The sequence below is a fragment of the Miscanthus floridulus genome, chromosome 16, assembly GCF_019320115.1.
Source record: "Miscanthus floridulus cultivar M001 chromosome 16, ASM1932011v1, whole genome shotgun sequence".
NCBI lineage: Eukaryota > Viridiplantae > Streptophyta > Magnoliopsida > Poales > Poaceae > Miscanthus > Miscanthus floridulus.
Window position 1 is genome coordinate 89,371,010 of NC_089595.1, and position 17,059 is coordinate 89,388,068.

The 17,059-nt window shown below is 47.1% G+C and overlaps 1 protein-coding gene across 1 annotated transcript; it reads left to right on the plus strand.

Annotated features, from left to right (window-relative positions):
- Positions 1-2,304: 2,304 nt before the first annotated feature.
- Positions 2,305-5,312, plus strand: LOC136510997 (uncharacterized). Its single transcript, XM_066505252.1, has 5 exons — positions 2,305-2,413; positions 3,225-3,332; positions 3,488-3,834; positions 3,925-4,216; positions 4,300-5,312. Exons 1-5 carry the CDS (start codon positions 2,305-2,307, stop codon positions 5,310-5,312), a joined length of 1,869 nt encoding a protein of 622 aa, XP_066361349.1.
- Positions 5,313-17,059: the final 11,747 nt, after the last annotated feature.

Genomic DNA, 17,059 nt, shown 5'->3' on the forward strand with positions numbered 1-17,059 from the left:
AACCCACTGCCTTGTTTGCTGAAAATAATAGTTAGCTTAGTATCTTAGTCATTAGAGCTAGCTTAGTAGCTTGATATGCGTATTCTTATTTTAAGAGTTGATGTTGCCTAAATGCTAGTGTTGCATCATCATCGCATGCATGTAGAGAATGAGTTGGTGGAGATCATGACCACCGATGATCATGAGTTCGAGGAGATCGTCGAGGAGTACGAGGAGAAGATTCTCGTGCAGGAGGAGGTCCCGAAGTCGCCACTGACTGACTCAGCTGACACCGCGCCTACCCAAGGCAAGCCTCGGTGCAAAACCTCTATTTTATAATTCACCGTATATAAATGTATTGTGCATTTACGTTACAGAAATTTTATGGAAGCCACATGCATAGATACACCTGTCCTAAGAGTCTTACTAATGTAGGTTCGAGTAGATGCTATGCTTAGGTCATTGGTAGCATGAGTAATCTACGGTTGCTCACTATAGGGGATTATTATTACTCTCATAAGAAAATGATGAAAGGAAAAATAGAGACAGGGCAGTGATATGGTATGGGTATTGGTGGGTGTAACATGTTGTGTCCCGCGGCCAACGGGGCTTAGCTTGGTTATACTGTTTTCCCTGTTCGTGTTGATTAAGGACCGTCCGTTGCTGTGGATGGTAGTTAGGTCACAGACTTATTATCCTGAGCACATACTTGCTTATGGGAGCAGGAAGGCTTATTACGCTCTTGTCGTGGGTTTCGGCTCTTTCCGGACCGACTGATTGGAGGCGGAGAAAGGTGGAGGTCTAAGCACCATACTGAGACCGGGTCTCAAGTGTGGGGGCTTGGAGTCCAAGTTTGGACGGGGACCTAGACCCCGTGATAGGAGTGGAATGGGTTGGTCTTGTTTGTGCCTGGGGTACAAACGGGGCGTGTGTTTCGGGGTACCCAGCTGGGATACATTGGTTCGTGAATCATCGTTTTCGTGAGACAATACAACTTGGCTATGGTCTAGCATCGTAGTAAGAACTGGAAGATGAAAGGTGGTGAAATGGTTCTAATTGCTTAACCCTTGCTTGAAAGTAGAACATGTGCTTACCTAGAATGGTTAGCTAATGAAGTAATCATGACTGCTAATTAAACTTGATCTTAAGGACGTACTTCTAGTAATGTTTTTTGTAAACAAAAAGAAAACAGCAAACCCATATTGCCTACCATATCCTTGAGAGTTGGGAAACTATTCCCACTAGTCGGGTAAGTCTTGCGAGTATATTGTGTACTCAGGGTTTATTTTACCCCTGTTGTAGGTGCAGCTTCAGGAGTAGCTCTTGTGTGGATGATTCTTCTGGTGGGCACAGACAGATCCTTGTAGCATTTTCGCTAGATGTTTATTTTCATTCCGCTGTTTAATTATCGCACTCTGAACTCTGGTATTGTAATAAATAATTTCTAAGAATTATTGTTGTATGAAATGGACTAAGTATTGTAAGCTCATACTCATTATTGGATTCTGGATATAAAACGTGGATTGTTTCGAGTTCTCCCTTGGGGTGTGCTTGATGGAACTGTCCGATGTAGCTCACTTTCGAGGTGCTTAATGTCTAGTGGAAGACGAGCACATCTGAAAGCATGTTATTTCGGGCGGTTCTGCCACACTTCCCCTCCTCATGAGGAGAACCATAAACCCCTACTAATTTTCAGCTAAACCCCATTTTCTTTTCGAGAGAATTCTTTATTTGGCACTGAAACAAATCACTCTTTCGTATTTGGCACTGAAAATTTTGAACTTCCTTATCTAGCATCAACTTGAAAATTCCTTCCATATATGGCACTTCCGTCCATTTCAGGCATCCCTCCGTTAGTTGACTAGGAAGACCATGTCAGCTTTTCATTAGAAGTACCAAAATGCCCATGTTTATTTTGGTCGCGCGTAGGTCCTCGGTCTCGTGCATCCGTCCGTCTCCCCTTCTCCCCCGAGCTCCTTTCTCTTGTCGCTCCTCTGTTCTGAAAGAGAAACAAGAGACACGAAACCTCTCAAACTGAAACCCTAGAGAGAATGGAAGCTGGAGGAGATGAGGATGGGGAAAAGGAGGCACCGGTCGCCGATGCCCAGGAACTCGCGGGGCGGGCCCCCCAGCTCGAGGCGCCCCACAGTCTGCCAAGCTCGAGGCGCGGGTCCGGCAGGGAACGCGGTGGCGGGGTGGGCTCGCCGGCCGGCGCTAGCCCCATCTTGCAGCGCGTGGTGTGCGGGGGGCGGCCTCGCTCAGCGGCATTGGTGGCAGCTCGTGGTGTGGCGGGGCGGCCTCGCCCGACGACGCGGGGTGCAGGCCATGGCGTGGCAGACGCGGCGGGGCGAGCTCACCCACCGGAGCTCCGGCCAGACCGCGTGGCGGACTGGGCGTCGCGGCCTGCCCAAGCAGCAGTCCCAGTGGCGCAACGGTCGACTCGTCCAATGGCTCACCGACCTCGCACAGTGGCCCACCAGCACCAGCACAATTGCATGAAGGGTGAGTTATCTTGTGCTAGTACATCTGTGCATTTTTGTTGGAGGCTCCTCCATTAGACCATTACCATTAGCACTATGTTGTTAGATTAGATCATGTTTAGTGTACCTCTATAACATTCTTATACTTGCTGCTAACTGGAATGGTTTATCTAGTACTAGTACATCTATGCATTTTCATTGGTTAGAACAAGATTTCAGAGACCAGAGTTTGCTACTTGCAAAAAGTGTTCTCAACTTCTATCTTTGGTTTTGTTTCTTGTCCACATTTGTAATTTGAGTGCATTAATCAATCTAGTATGAGATGGAAATCAAGGATTATCATGTAATTAAGTTGCGTTGCATGTTAGCATCTTGTTTCTGTTCATTTAATGAACTATAGGCTTCCTTTTGATGAAACTAAAGAGTGAAGATAAGGAAAAGGGGATTTCTTGTGGGTACTAGTTAGCTTACTTCCTCTAGAGCCATCTGATCCTCCAGGTTATTACTCCTATTTATCAAATCCTGTTTTGTTGTTTGGACACACAGAATGGATACAGATACAAGTTACTTGCTCAAAATTCATCTTCTTGGCAATCCAAAGAAAAGTAGAAAGGATGTGAGATGTTTTTCCTTGGAGAAGGTTGTGGATGCTGATTTCACAAATTATATGGACCTTGTTGAATCCATTGTTCAACGGTATCCTCCGAGGGTACTTGGAAGTTCCACATGTGCAATACTATGATGCTGAGTTGAAAACTTTTCCAGAAGTAACGTCAGACCAAGAACTGATGGTAATGTTCAGTAAACATAAGGAAAAGGTCATCGAGATGCTTATTGTGATCCATCTGAACCTTACAAGCCTATCACTGAATGGCAATTTGAAGGAGAAGCACAACATAAGGACGACATAGAACAAGAGTTGGATACCTATCTCATGAATCCATTACCAAACAATGACCAGGTTGGTGTGGATGAGGAGGGAATGTAGTTAAAGGAAGACTGTGTGGTAGCTGTCCCTTCTGATAAAGGGAAGGAGAAGACCTCTATTCCATTAACTGAAGATAAGGCACAATCTGGTAGTGAACAGGAGGTGACAGAGAATGAGATGACAGAAGATGAGATGCAAAAAGATCCAAATCATGGCCCGCATGTGGAATATGACAAAGAAGATCCTTCAATGACAGTAGGCAGTATGTATCCCAATATGACAGAGTTTAAGTTGGCTCTTTCGCAGCATGCAATCAAAAATGAGTTTGAGTATAATACAGAGAGAAGTGGACCAAAACAGCTGAGGCCTTATTGTTCAAGGAAAGAAGCCGATAATTGTCCATGGAGGATACATGCTTCTACAACGGCTGATCGAATAACAGTAATGGTAATTATCTACTGTTCAAACTTGCACATCTTACTTTTATTGCAAACTTGATATGTATATTTAATTGACTATGTTTGCCTTTTTGTGTAGGTGAAAAAGAACCCTAGTGCTCATTGCTGCTCTAGTAGTAGAAGAAAGAAGAGAGTGAGGAATGCCACCAGACACTGGATTTGTGAAAAGGTGAAGGACTGGCTCATACAGGATGCAACTCTGGGAGCAAGTGCATTGCAAGAAAAGCTCAAAGAACACTACAAGGTTACCATCCACTACAAGAGAGTATTTGATGGTAAGAACCTTGCATTGAAGCATCTATATGGTGATTGGGACTCCAGTTTTGATAATCTGTACAGATTTAAGGCACAAGTTGAGAGCTGCTGCCCTGGTAATTTAGTAATTATTGATCATCACACTATTGCAGAAGAAATCGGATTTAGAAGATTTTTTTCGCCTTGAAACCTTGCATAGAAGGGTTCCTTAGTGGTTGTAGGCCATATTTGGCAGTAGATAGCACATTTCTGACAGGCAAATTCAAAGGTCAATTAGCTAGTGCATCTGCTGTAGATGGACATAATTGGTTGTATCCAGTTGCTTTAGGAGTCTTTGATTCTGAAACAAATGATAATTGGATATGGTTCATGACTCAGCTTAGAGAGGCGATTGGATCACCAAGGGGTTTAGCCATATGCACTGATGCTAGACAGGCTGTGATGGTAGGGGTAGCAGAAGTGTTTCCACAAGCTGAACATAGAGAATGCATGTTTCACTTGGTGTCAAACTTCAAGAAGAAATTCCATGGGAAGGTATTTGATGACCATCTTTGGGCTGCAGCATACTCGTGGAACTCCTATTTATTTGAGAAACATTGGGCAGCAATGAAGGTGGCTAGGCCAGCCGCAACAGATTATCTAAGGCAATGCCACAAAAAGTTGTGGACTAGGAGTCAGTTCTTGACCATATGCAAAGTTGACTATGTTACAAACAATTTGGCAGAGAGCTTCAACAATTGGATCAAGCCTCACAAATCCATGAACTTAGATGACTTGATGGACAAGATTAGGCAAATGGTTATGACGAAGTGGCATCAAAGGAGGAAGATTGGACAGAAACTAGATGGATTGATTCTGCCACACATAATCAAGGAGCTTAATGAAAAGAGTAGAGAACTAAACTTGGAAGTGCTTGAATGTGGACCACATGTTGCTGAAATAACTGCACTAGGAGGTAGTGCCTTCAGATTTGTGGTTAACTTGGAAGATAGAACTTGTTCTTGTCGAGAGTGGCAAGTTTCTGGTCTTCCATGCAAACATGCTCTTGCATTCATCACAACTCTTGCTAATGGTAAAATAGAGATGCATGTGGACTCTTACTACTCCATTGAAAAATTTAGAGCAGCCTATGCCCAACTAATACCTGCTATGATTGATAAGACACAATGGCCTAAATCTTCCCATGGGTTTTTATGCATCCCCCACTATTGACACCCATAGCTGGTAGGCCCACAACTGAGAGGCATAAAGGTGGCACTGATAAGAAAAAAGAAAGGGCCAGCACCAGTGTCCTATTTGCCTGGACTATGGGCATCATTGGCATAATTGCAAGAATGGCAACCCGGCTGATATTGAAGCTATGAAGGCTGTGAGGTAAGAAATGTGTTCATATTTTGCTGCATCAAATAATTTGCTACAACCCACTTACTAATCTCTTATTGCTCAATGTAGAGGACCACGAAAGAAGAAGGCAAAGACTACAAAATCTGCTCAAACTTATATTATGCCTTTAGAGGATGAAGTACCAGCGCTATCTATGTTTTTTCCACCTAGGTAAATTCCTAAGTACAAAATTTGCTTACTTGTGCTCACTTGTGCTGATTTCTAATTATAAAATCTGCTCACTTGTGCTGATTTCTATGTACAAAATCTACTCACCTGTGCTGATTTGTAATTATATTGTTTGATAACATAGTCAAAGCTTGGGAACTACAACTAAGAAGTCTCCAATTAAGAAGATAATAAGTAAGAAGAAGAGGAAAAAAGCCTGACTCTACATCTGGACCTTCAAAGAGTTCAAACTGGTATTAAGATCTCTTTTGTATTTTATTTAATGAAACATGGTTTCCAATCTAATTAGAGAACCTAATTACCAATCTTCTCTCACCATAGCCAAAGCATGGATACTACAAGCAAGAAAAATGAGAAACATGGTAACTCCAGCTCTAGTGCATCAAAAAGGTAACTCACTATCTTCACACTGGAGAGTGTTATTTTATCTCTGAATACTTAAGGATAGTTTAGTTGAGACTGGAGAGTGTTATTTTACATGAAACTAAGATCTTGTCAACTTTAATAGCATTGTATCAGGAGCTGATTTAAGTAGATTGACGGCCATTCCGCTTTATTACACTTCAAAATTAGGAAGTGCAATGCTTTGGATAAGCATGAGCTAGTGGTTGAACAGGAAGGCCACACTGCTCTAGTTCCACATTGTTAAAAGGAGTAGCTCTAAAGGTGGAAAGTGTTCATTTAGCTTTATGTAAAAGCAACTTTTTCCCCTATTGTTTGTCAGTTGATTTTGATTTAGTTCCATATCACTTATTGAATATCATTTATTGATAAATAACACTAAATGAGGCTATTGGAGAAACTGAAAGTGCAAAAACCAATGAATAAAAATCAAAGGGGCTATTGCGTTCTTGCCCCTACTTTGACATCCGGTTGTGATTTTACCCCTACTTTTGTCATCGTTGTGATTTTACCCGTATTTTTTGAAAACGAAGCTTAAGTTTACCCCTATTCCGTGAACAGCAGGTAACGGTGTCAAATGGGCTAAGTAAGGACAAGTTTGCCCATGCGAAATTGCTCCTACTTATCTGAATACATTGTGAATTTACCCTTGGTTTTTTTAAAAAAATGGACCTAGGCCCGCAGCCCAACCGGACTTGGATCTGGGCCTCGCGTCGCTGGATCCGCCGCCGCCGCTGGATCTAGGTCGCCACCGCCGGGGGAGCAAGCCCTGCTCCGTGCGCCGCCGCAGCCGGGAGTGCTCGATCCGCCATCGCCTAGATGCTCGCCGCCTCCTGGAGGACCTCCACAGCGCCGCCACCATTGCTACTCGTCGGATCTATGGCCGCCACCACCGCGGGTCGCCAGATCCACGCCCATCGCCACCGGCTGCTCGGAGGTTGGGGGAGCGGCCGACGCGGACACCGCAACCGGATCTGACAGCCTGTGTGAGAGAGAGAGAGGGTTAGAGATGTACTGAGAGGAGAGAGAGGGTGAGAGACATACCGCCAACTCTGAGATCCATGCACGGCCGGCCTCCTACTGGCTAGATCCGGGCGCGGCGGCTGGCCTCCTCACCGGATCTGGTAGCCTGGAGAGGGAGTGTAACACCCCGGTGTTACGATCCTATTTAGCGCCGCGATTTAGGCCTAAGTAAAACTTTCGAAATGAGTTTCTCGAATTTTTGATTTAAAACATACGTGAAGCGATAAGCGAATCTTGTGTGACTTAGTTTCGCGGACTCGAATTAAGCGCTCAAGTTAAATTACGCCGGGCGTAGAAATATTTAGGAATGTCGAACGCCAATTCTGGCCAATCGATAACAAACGGATCGTTCTATTAGATTAAGCATGAAAAGCAACTTTTGTAAATAAAATAAAATCCATTAATAAATAGAACGATATACATATACATACATATATATATATATATAGCTTTTGAATCAAATTTAAATTCGAGCTTGCTGAAATTTTCCTGTGCCTAGACGTTGCAAATTGACTAAAGCAGTAAACCGTTATAAAATATATATATGCATATATGTGTGTGTATATATATACACCCGTTACGACAATGACTCTAAATCAAAGTACGTGCATGCATGTATATATATATATATATATATATATATATATATATATATATATATATATATACACACACATATGAGGGGGGATCACATCATTTTATGTGACTTCTGTCAGCGTCGCCTGGCTCATGACGAGGCTAAACTTAACATGTGTCCATAGAACTCCGTGAAAACCACACCAGTCATCATAATTAAACGCGTCAAATGCAGATCCACAAAAGTCCATACAGAACTCATATATATATATATATATATATATATATATATATATATATATATATATATATATATATATATATATATATATATATATACGCACACATACAGTCTACATCTACCGAGCTGCTACTACTGCTGCTGTCCGTGCTGCACGTTTTCTCGTGCTTGACAGCGAGTGGTCTTGTCCATTTTTTTATGGAAGCACAGCAATCCTGCAGCAGTGCAGTTCCTTTTACCCCACAGTTCTTGCGTCTGCCAGGCCACTGATGTCTCTGCGCCTGCGCGTTGTCACTGTCGTTCACTCTGCGCCAAGACAAGGCCAGGACGGGTCACAGCGACAGGGGTCACCTCCGTGTCGCTGCAGCTGCTCTCGCTCTGCGCCAGCGCCATCCTTTTCCTCCTTGTGAGCGCGCCCGAGCCCTAGAGTACTGCCGCGGCGGTCACGCAGTCTATTGTTTCCCTTTTCCCTTCGTGTATGCGTGCCCGGCTTTGCCTCGCCTCCTCTTTTCTATGCACAGCGGCGCCATTCTTCTTCTTCCAGCCCGCGCGCGCTCGAGCTCCGCGCTGGTCCGCGCCTTCCCCGCGAGCGAGCCTCGGCCTGCGTTGGTCTGCTCCCCGCAGCACGCGCCGCCACGCCACACTGGACCGAGCCGTGAGCGCTACTCCTCCACGCACCTCCGCATCGCCACCGCCGTACGCGCCCGCACGACCACCGTGCCCGCCTTGGCTCCGTGTGGGTCTGCTGCTCCTTGGCACACCGGGCAGCAGCACCTTGCCTCCACCCACGCCTCTCCACTAGAGCTCCACGCCGCTCTGGTACGGCCGCTCCACCGCGGCACCCGCTGGGCCGCGCTCGCAGTCGCCGCGCCTCGCGCCGCTGGTACCGGTCTTCACCTGCAGCTGCACCGTCGCCTCCACTACGCGCCGAGCCGCTCAACCCACTGGTGCTGGTCGCCCCGTGAGCGAGCGTCCCCATGCCTCTTCGCCCTCGCTGGACCGTCAGCCCCGCAACGCTGGACCACGGCCGCCATGGATGCGCCCGTCGCCGCCGTGCCGTGCCCGCTCGGTGTCTCGGCGTTCGCGCAGCCCCACCTCACCGCGCTGCCCCACTGCGGCCGAGGCCGCTGGCATTTCCCCGCACCGCCTCGCGTCCCCTCCACCGCCGGGAGCCACGCTGTGCCGGTGGTCGGATTTTGGGCCGGCCGCGTCCGTCCCGGCGCTCCTCTGCTCCCTGCGTTTCGCTTCTGGATTTTGGAAGGAAGGTGAGGAAGGGGTATTAATCCAAGCAAAAATGTTATACGGGGTTTTTACTGCAATAATACCTGGCACATTGAACAGTACTCTGGACCTAGGACTGATTAGTGAAAAGCGTAGGGGCCATTTCGCGTATCTGCCATGCCTGTGGGCTTGACCGGTTGGGCCAGCCTACCACCCTGCGCCTAGGCCATTGCGCGCCTTGCTAGGCCGCCTGCCGCGTTGGGCCACCGCCTGCCCCGTTGGGCTGGCTGGTCGCCTACGTGCTGGGCTGTCCGCGCTTGGGCTGCCCTGACCGATTGGGCCGCACGTCGGGTGCCCCGCGCCTTGCTGGGCCACCGCGCGCCCGTTCGCTGGTCCCGCCTTGGCTGCTGATCGCACCCCTCCGCCCGCGGGCCAGGTCGACTCGCTGGTCGTTGGGCCAGATGTGTGGCCGCTGGCCCTTTAGTTTTATAAAGCGATTGCTAATTGAGTCTCGGGAATAAAATTGTAACATCAATATAAAATGGCATAGGAATCCATGAATAGCGAAACCAGTTTTGTTAGTCCCCTAAAATCATGCTCTACATGTTAGTGTATTTTGTTCACAAAGTTTGGCAATATTTTTGGGAGCTATATAATTATTTTAAAATGCTGAATATTGTTAAAAGATGAACTTGTAGGAATTTTCCGGATAAATCGGTAATAGTGTTGACTCTAAAAATTTGACAGTAAACTACTAATATTATTACATACTCACTGTAAATTTTGTAGCTCAATAAGAGTTAGTTTGCTAGGGAGATAATGATGCTCTATTTTGAATAACGATTAAATCGATACAATGAAATGTAGAAATGCCGTTGGTTTATATAACTACAATAATTGTTGGGAAATAACGCCTTATCCGACAACGTGTATATGTAGCCTAAGTACGGTCGTCGTTAGAATTAGCCCATTAACTTGAGGGACGTAGAGCGAATTTATACGAGTCACGATTGCAGTCAGTTGATCATACCCTTGCATTTCATCACCTTGCATATCATGATAGGGACGTCGATGGATCACGGAGTCATCGGGAGTTGCTAGAGAAATGGTGCTTTTGGAGATCATGTCGCCATGATGGAAAGCTAACTTCTGATTATATTTTTCCCAGGCAAGCCCCGGTGCATAACCCCTACTTTTCTACAGTTAAATTATATTTGTGCATTAAGTTTCAAGGAGTTGAATGAAACCCACTTGCATATATATCTTTATCCTATGAGTCTTACTAGTATGACAGGATCGTGTAGATTGCTATGCTACAGGACTCCGGTAGAAGTCGAGTGATTGCCTGTCACTCGCGAGAGATAGGAAATATATTATTGGATTACTATCACTTAGAATATATAAAATGGTGGAAAGGAAAATGGAGACCGGGCAGGGATATGGTTTGGGTATTGGTGGGTGTAAGAAGTTGTGTCGCCGCGGAGGCGGGTCATAGCTTGGTTACACCGTTTTTCCCTGTCTGGTCGGTTAAGGACCGATCATTGCATATGACTCTAGGCAGGTCACAGACTTATTATCCCAAGCACATACTTGTGTATGGGCGCTTGGAAGACTTGTTGCTCTCTTGTCGTGGATCCGGCTCTTTCCAGACCGACTGTTAGGGTTTATTTTGGTGGAGGAGGTCCTTGCACCGCACTGAGTCCGGGACTCAGGGGCGGGGGCTTGGAGTCCCAGTTTGGATGGGGACTTGGACACCCGGGATAGGAGAGTGATGGGTTGGTCCTGCTTGTGCCCGGGGTACAAGCGGGGCGTGTGTTTTCGGGGTACCCAGCTTGGGGCATTGATTCGCGAATCGCCGGGCTATCCGGTACTGACTTGTCTACGGTTTAGCATCGTAGTAAGAACTGAAGATGAAAGATGGAAGATGGACAAAGGAAATCTGATTGCTTACCACCTGCTTGAAAGTAGCACAGGTGCTTACATAGAATGGTTAGTTAATGAACCAATGCGGCTATTAATAAAGAATCGAATATAAGGACGCACGCTTAGTAATACTTTCTGCAAATGCAACTCACAAGCCAGATAGCCTTGCATATCCTTGGAGTCTTTTCTTTTCTCCTATCGGGTAAGTCTTGCTGAGTACAATTGAGTACTCAGGGTTTTATTCCCCCTGTTGTAGGTAACAGGTGGACGCTTGAGCTGACCTTTGTGTGTGGATTCCTCCTGGTGGGCTCATAGAGGATTTCCTTTACGCTGCGATCGTAGTTGTTATTTATAACTCTCACTAAATGCTTTTATAAAAGAAAGTTTTACAATCTGTTGTCATAGTTGCTATATATCAATAATTCATCATGTCATTAATAGATGTTTATTTCCGCTGTAACTCTGTTCATATGTTTCTATTCCGCTGTTAAATTAAATTGTTTATACCTCTGATAATATGATTTTATCCCGCTGTTATATTAATAAATATTATACTCTGATGTTGTATTAAAAGTGATGTAAGAAATGGTTACGAATGATGTAAGCTTTATTCTCTCATTTGTGATCCTGGTGGCAAAAATGTGGATTTTCGGGTTCTCCCCTGGGGTGTGCCCGACGGAATCGAGTAATTTAGTGTTCTCCCTCGAGTGCTTAGTGTCTAATGGAAGGCAAGCACTCAGGTGAGGCATTAGATTAGGCGGTTCTGCCACAGGTGGTATCAGAGCATAAATGAGGAAATAAAGCTTCGAAAACCTTTTCTAAACTAAAAATTGACAACCCATTGTTGCAAAAAGTTAGGGCATTTGTATGCGAAGTTATATAAGTAGCCCTATTACTATGGTTATGTATCCAGGATAGATGGCACTTTGCTGACTTAGATAGGATTAATCAAGTTTCTGCAGGTACACTGACTCGAGCATAGTTCGATAGTATCGACTAGTTACAGGGAGAGAACGATGTGCCAAAAATCTAAGAACGGTTGCCCTATATGTGGCAATAGTGAAAGGACATATAGGACGTGCATTCATGCATATCCTGCCTGTGCATTGTAGTACTCGTATTGCTGGTAGATACGCTATCCTTAGGTGTCACGCGTGTCGTATTGTGCACGACTGACTCGTTCCTGTCCTAGAGTTAGGTCTACACTATGGCTTCGTGTTTCGCGTTCGCCCATGGTTCGCGCCGGTCGTGACCCACGTCTCTCTGTACCCCTTTCTGCGCTCTTGTCGGACCCTTGCCCTGCAGTCATACTAGTCAGTAATGGCATCGCACGTCGCTCGCCTCCAACGCGCGAAATTTGGTCGATCCGCCATAGTGATCTCGCGCGGGAACCCTAGTGAACCGCGCTAGGACCACTGAACGCTCTGCCTTTATAAGTAGAGCCTGACTTAGCCATTGGTACCATCACTCGGCGCACTTTAGCTCGCTTAGCTTTTCCTTTGAGCCAGCTTTTCGCTCAGCCTTCCTTGCAACCACCGCCAGAGATGGCAGGAGCCTGGGTTAGTACCTACTGCATGAACGTTGAGGGTTTTCCTAGAATCCTGCATGCCACTCTGCAAAAGCTTGGAGTCAATGATCGCCCCGAGTATGAGGGCCGAGAGTATGAGGAACATAGCACCGAGCGGTGTGAGGTTACCGTCTACATCGGGAAGAGTGAAGAGTTCTCCGACCTCACTGAAGCCTAGAGTGTGACCGCAACCGGGTTTCGCTTCGTCGACACCTACCAGGTTGTGGCCCGCAAAGCCTTGCGGTACCTCTGCCAGATCTATGAGGAGCCCATTGCCCGTACCCCCATGCGGTTCTTTCCTCCTTTGGATAAGAATCGGCAGGCATGGAGGGCCCGCATGGAGGCTTTGCAAGGACGAGTTGTGCAAGAGGATAGTCCCACCATGGTGCACTTGACCACGTACCTACTCGCTCTGGATGAGCAGTACGACCATCAAGCCTTGGAGCTGAGGGCGTGCCTTCGGCGCGCCGAGGAAGCCGAGATCTTCAACCGGATGCTTTAGGTGCAGCTCACCGAAGCGCATGCCAGTGCTGCAGCTGCGGAGAGCCGGGAGACTGCCATGTTGGAAGCCCTGAAGGAAGCCGAAGATCAGCATGTTCATCAGCTACGAGTGGCCTATCTTGTCACCAGGGCCGAACGGAGGACGTTGGCTGCTGAAAGGTAGGATGCCCCAATCTTGGAACGGATCCCTATCCACCCACCCGAAAGAAGAAGAACTGGTGTTATAGCACCGCCCGCACCTCCACCCTCGGAAGTGTCAGATGAAGAGCCCTTGGTTCCCCTCACTCAGTCGTTGCCCCGCGAGGATGTAGACTAGTTGCCTTGGGATGTTGTGCCGTAGTAGTAGTGCTTGTTGTCGCTGTTCCCCCTGGTATTGTACTCTTGTCTGTTGTTCGTCCTCCGTAGTTGTTGAGATCGTCCGACCATAGGTGAATGCTGTGTCGTGAATGGGAGCCTGAATGCCTGTATGCTGTACCCGTATAAGACGGTTGTAACATGCAATTTATTTATTTCGATGTGTTTATTGCGTTCATCTACCTTAAGTTCGTTAGATGTGCTTAAGAGTTTCATGGGTGATATCAAGTGGGTTACAAGAGAAGTTGCCATTCCGATACCAGCAGATCAGCCGTGATTGGGTGTTATTGGATAGTGTATCGACTAATTATGGATGTCCCAACAGAATACTTGATTTAAAAAAAAAACAAATCCGTCATTGGATTTGAATTCCTTGTCCCTTGTTGTGGAGGGAAACTTTTGTTGTTGAATTTTTTCCTTGCGATACCCCCTTACTCTGTGGTCTATGACCCCACTGCCTTCATGGCGTGTAAGTTGGTAGTAGTTGCCTGGTTAATAGCTTACGGTGCCGCGATGAAACCGAGGGCTCACAGTGGAACAACTGCCACATGGTGCTGCTGCTCGGCACGCGCTGGTATCGAGGTTGTTGACCAAGTACCTTGCCGAGTTACACCACCGTACCATTTGTTTTAAAAATTTTCTCCTTGGAAATGTTCAGGTGTTCAAACAGGAAATCCACAATGGGGTGATGCAGAAGTGTTCTCTCAAGGTAAACAAGAGATGGTTTGGAGAAAGAAAGCATGACATGATCTGGGTTTACAGAAAAGACGGATATGGTCGAGTAAAGGAAAGAAAAAGAAGAGTAGTAAAGGAAGGTTAGCAGTGGATAGCCGGGAGTAATAGAAAAGCCTGAGTAGACGTCATGTCCCAAGCCCTGTGTTTAGTTGACTACGCTATGCATGCTGGGTCATTTCGCTACGTGCCCTACGAATGCTGTCGGCATCGGGTCTTTAGCTCTCCGTTTTCGCGTGGCCACGGCATCATGCAGTGCTCGCCATCTTTGTGCACTGTGCACTTCTTTTCCCAGCATCCGGTCAGCTCTCGACTCTCACGCCTTGTCCCTCGTACCGGACCCCCTTTCCCTCTCCTTTCCTTCTTCTTTTAGTGACACGACCGCTCGCACGCCTGCCTCGTCGAGCAGACCCCCTCTACTCTCCTTTAGTTCCCCCTCCGCCGCTCACGCAGGAAGCACGCCATGTTTCCGACCTTATCTCCACAGCATGCACCGTCTGTGTATCCCATCCCCGCCGCATCCACTTTCGGTGTGTTGCTCCCCACTGTTCGCCTATATAAGATACCCTTGGTCCTTGCTCTTCTTCTTCATCCCCATTCCTCTCGCTTTCACAACAGAGCTACGAAATCCAGTCGATGTTGTGAAGCTAGGTTCGCCTGTCTGAGGTGATGGTGTGATCTAAGAAGAAGAAAGGATTCGATTCGTCGAAGAAGTTCAAGTTCCCTTGGTTAGTTGGCCTTAGGATTCACGATGTTTTACTTCTCAGTCGACTGTTTCTGGATTTGTTGGTGCTACGCCATGATTTGGATAAACATTATCTTGTTGTTTCTCCATTGTCCCCGTCTATCTCGACTTCTGGATTAGATCTCGGTTGTATCAAGTTGCTCGTAACCATGTATCCCTAGACCCCATGTGGTTTAGTATCCGAAGTCGTGTAATCTTTCGTGTAATCCCTGATCTACGGAATGTAATCGCGTTTCCCCTTTTCTGCTTCCAGTTTCGAATCTCGGGACGAGATTTTTTTTAAGGGGGGTTGGTTGTAACACCCCGGTGTTACGATCCTATTTAGCGCCGCGATTTAGGCCTAAGTAAAACTTTCGAAATGAGTTTCTTGAATTTTTGATTTAAAACATACGTGAAGCGATAAGCGAATCTTGTGTGACTTAGTTTCGCGGACTCGAATTAAGCGCTCAAGTTAAATTACGCCGGGCGTAGAAATATTTAGGAATGTCGAACGCCAATTCTGGCCAATCGATAACAAACGGATCGTTCTATTAGATTAAGCATGAAAAGCAACTTTTGTAAATAAAATAAAATCCATTAATAAATAGAACGATATACATATACATACATATATATATATAGCTTTTGAATCAAATTTAAATTCGAGCTTGCTGAAATTTTCCTGTGCCTAGACGTTGCAAATTGACTAAAGCAGTAAACCGTTATAAAATATATATATGCATATATGTGTGTATATATATATATACACCCGTTACAACAATGACTCTAAATCAAAGTACGTGCATGCATGCTATCGATTGTCTCATTTCACACACACGCACACACACACACACACACACACACACACATATATATATATATATATATATATATATATATATATAGATATAGATACACACATATGAGGGGGGATCACATCATTTTATGTGACTTCTGTCAGCGTCGCCTGGCTCATGACAGGGCTAAACTTAACATGTGTCCATAGAACTCCGTGAAAACCACACCAGTCATCATAATTAAACGCGTCAAATGCAGATCCACACAAGTCCATGCAGAACTCATATATATATATATATATATATATATATATATATATATACGCACACATACAGTCTACATCTACCGAGCTGCTACTACTACTGCTGTCCGTGCTGCACGTTTTCTCGTGCTTGACAGCGAGTGGTCTTGTCCATTTTTTTATGGAAGCACAGCAATCCTGCAGCGGTGCAGTTCCTTTTACCCCACAGTTCTTGCGTCTGCTAGGCCACTGATGTCTCTGCGCCTGCGCGTTGTCACTGTCGTTCACTCTACGCCAAGACAAGGCCAGGACGGGTCACAGCGACAGGGGTCACCTCCGTGTCGCTGCAGCTGCTCTCGCTCTGCGCCAGCGCCATCCTTTTCCTCCTTGTGAGCGCGCCCGAGCCCTGGAGTACTGCCGCGGCGGTCACGCAGTCTATTGTTTCCCTTTTCCCTTCGTGTATGCGTGCCCGGCTTTGCCTCGCCTCCTCTCCTCTATGCACAGCGGCGCCATTCTTCTTCTTCCAGCCCGCGCGCGCTCGAGCTCCGCGCTGGTCCGCGCCTTCCTCGCGAGTGAGCCTCGGCCTACGTTGGTCTGCTCCCCGCAGCACGCGCCGCCACGCCACACTGGACCGAGCCGTGAGCGCTACTCCTCCGCGCACCTCCGCATCGCCACCGCCGTACGTGCCCGCACGACCATCATGCCCGCCTTGGCTCCGCGTGGGTCTGCTGCTCCTTGGCACACTGGGCAGCAGCACCTTGCCTCCACCCGCGCCTCTCCACCAGAGCTCCATGCCGCTCTGGTACGGCCGCTCCACCGCGGCACCCGTTGGGCCGCGCTCGCAGTCGCCGCGCCTCGCGCCGCCGGTACCGGTCTTCACCTGCAGCTGCGCCGTCGCCTCCACTACGCGCCGAGCCGCTCAACCCACTGGTGCTGGTCGCCCCGTGAGCGAGCGTGCCCGTGCCTCTTCGCCCTCGCTGGACCGTCAGCCCCGCAACGCTGGACCACGGCCGCCATGGATGCGCCCGTTGCCGCCGTGCCGTGCCCGCTCGGTGTCTCGGCGTTCGCGCAGCCCCACCTCACC

What these genes read in the sequence shown, in the direction of transcription:
- LOC136510997 (XM_066505252.1), top strand. Translation starts at nt 2,305, where the DNA reads ATGGCGTGGCAGACGCGGCGGGGCGAGCTCACCCACCGGAGCTCCGGC. An exon ending in TACAAGCCTATCACTGAATG is followed by an intron (nt 3,333 to 3,487) that starts GCAATTTGAAGG and finishes CTTCTGATAAAG; the next exon opens with GGAAGGAGAAGACCTCTATT. An exon ending in AGTTGAGAGCTGCTGCCCTG is followed by an intron (nt 4,217 to 4,299) that starts GTAATTTAGTAA and finishes AACCTTGCATAG; the next exon opens with AAGGGTTCCTTAGTGGTTGT.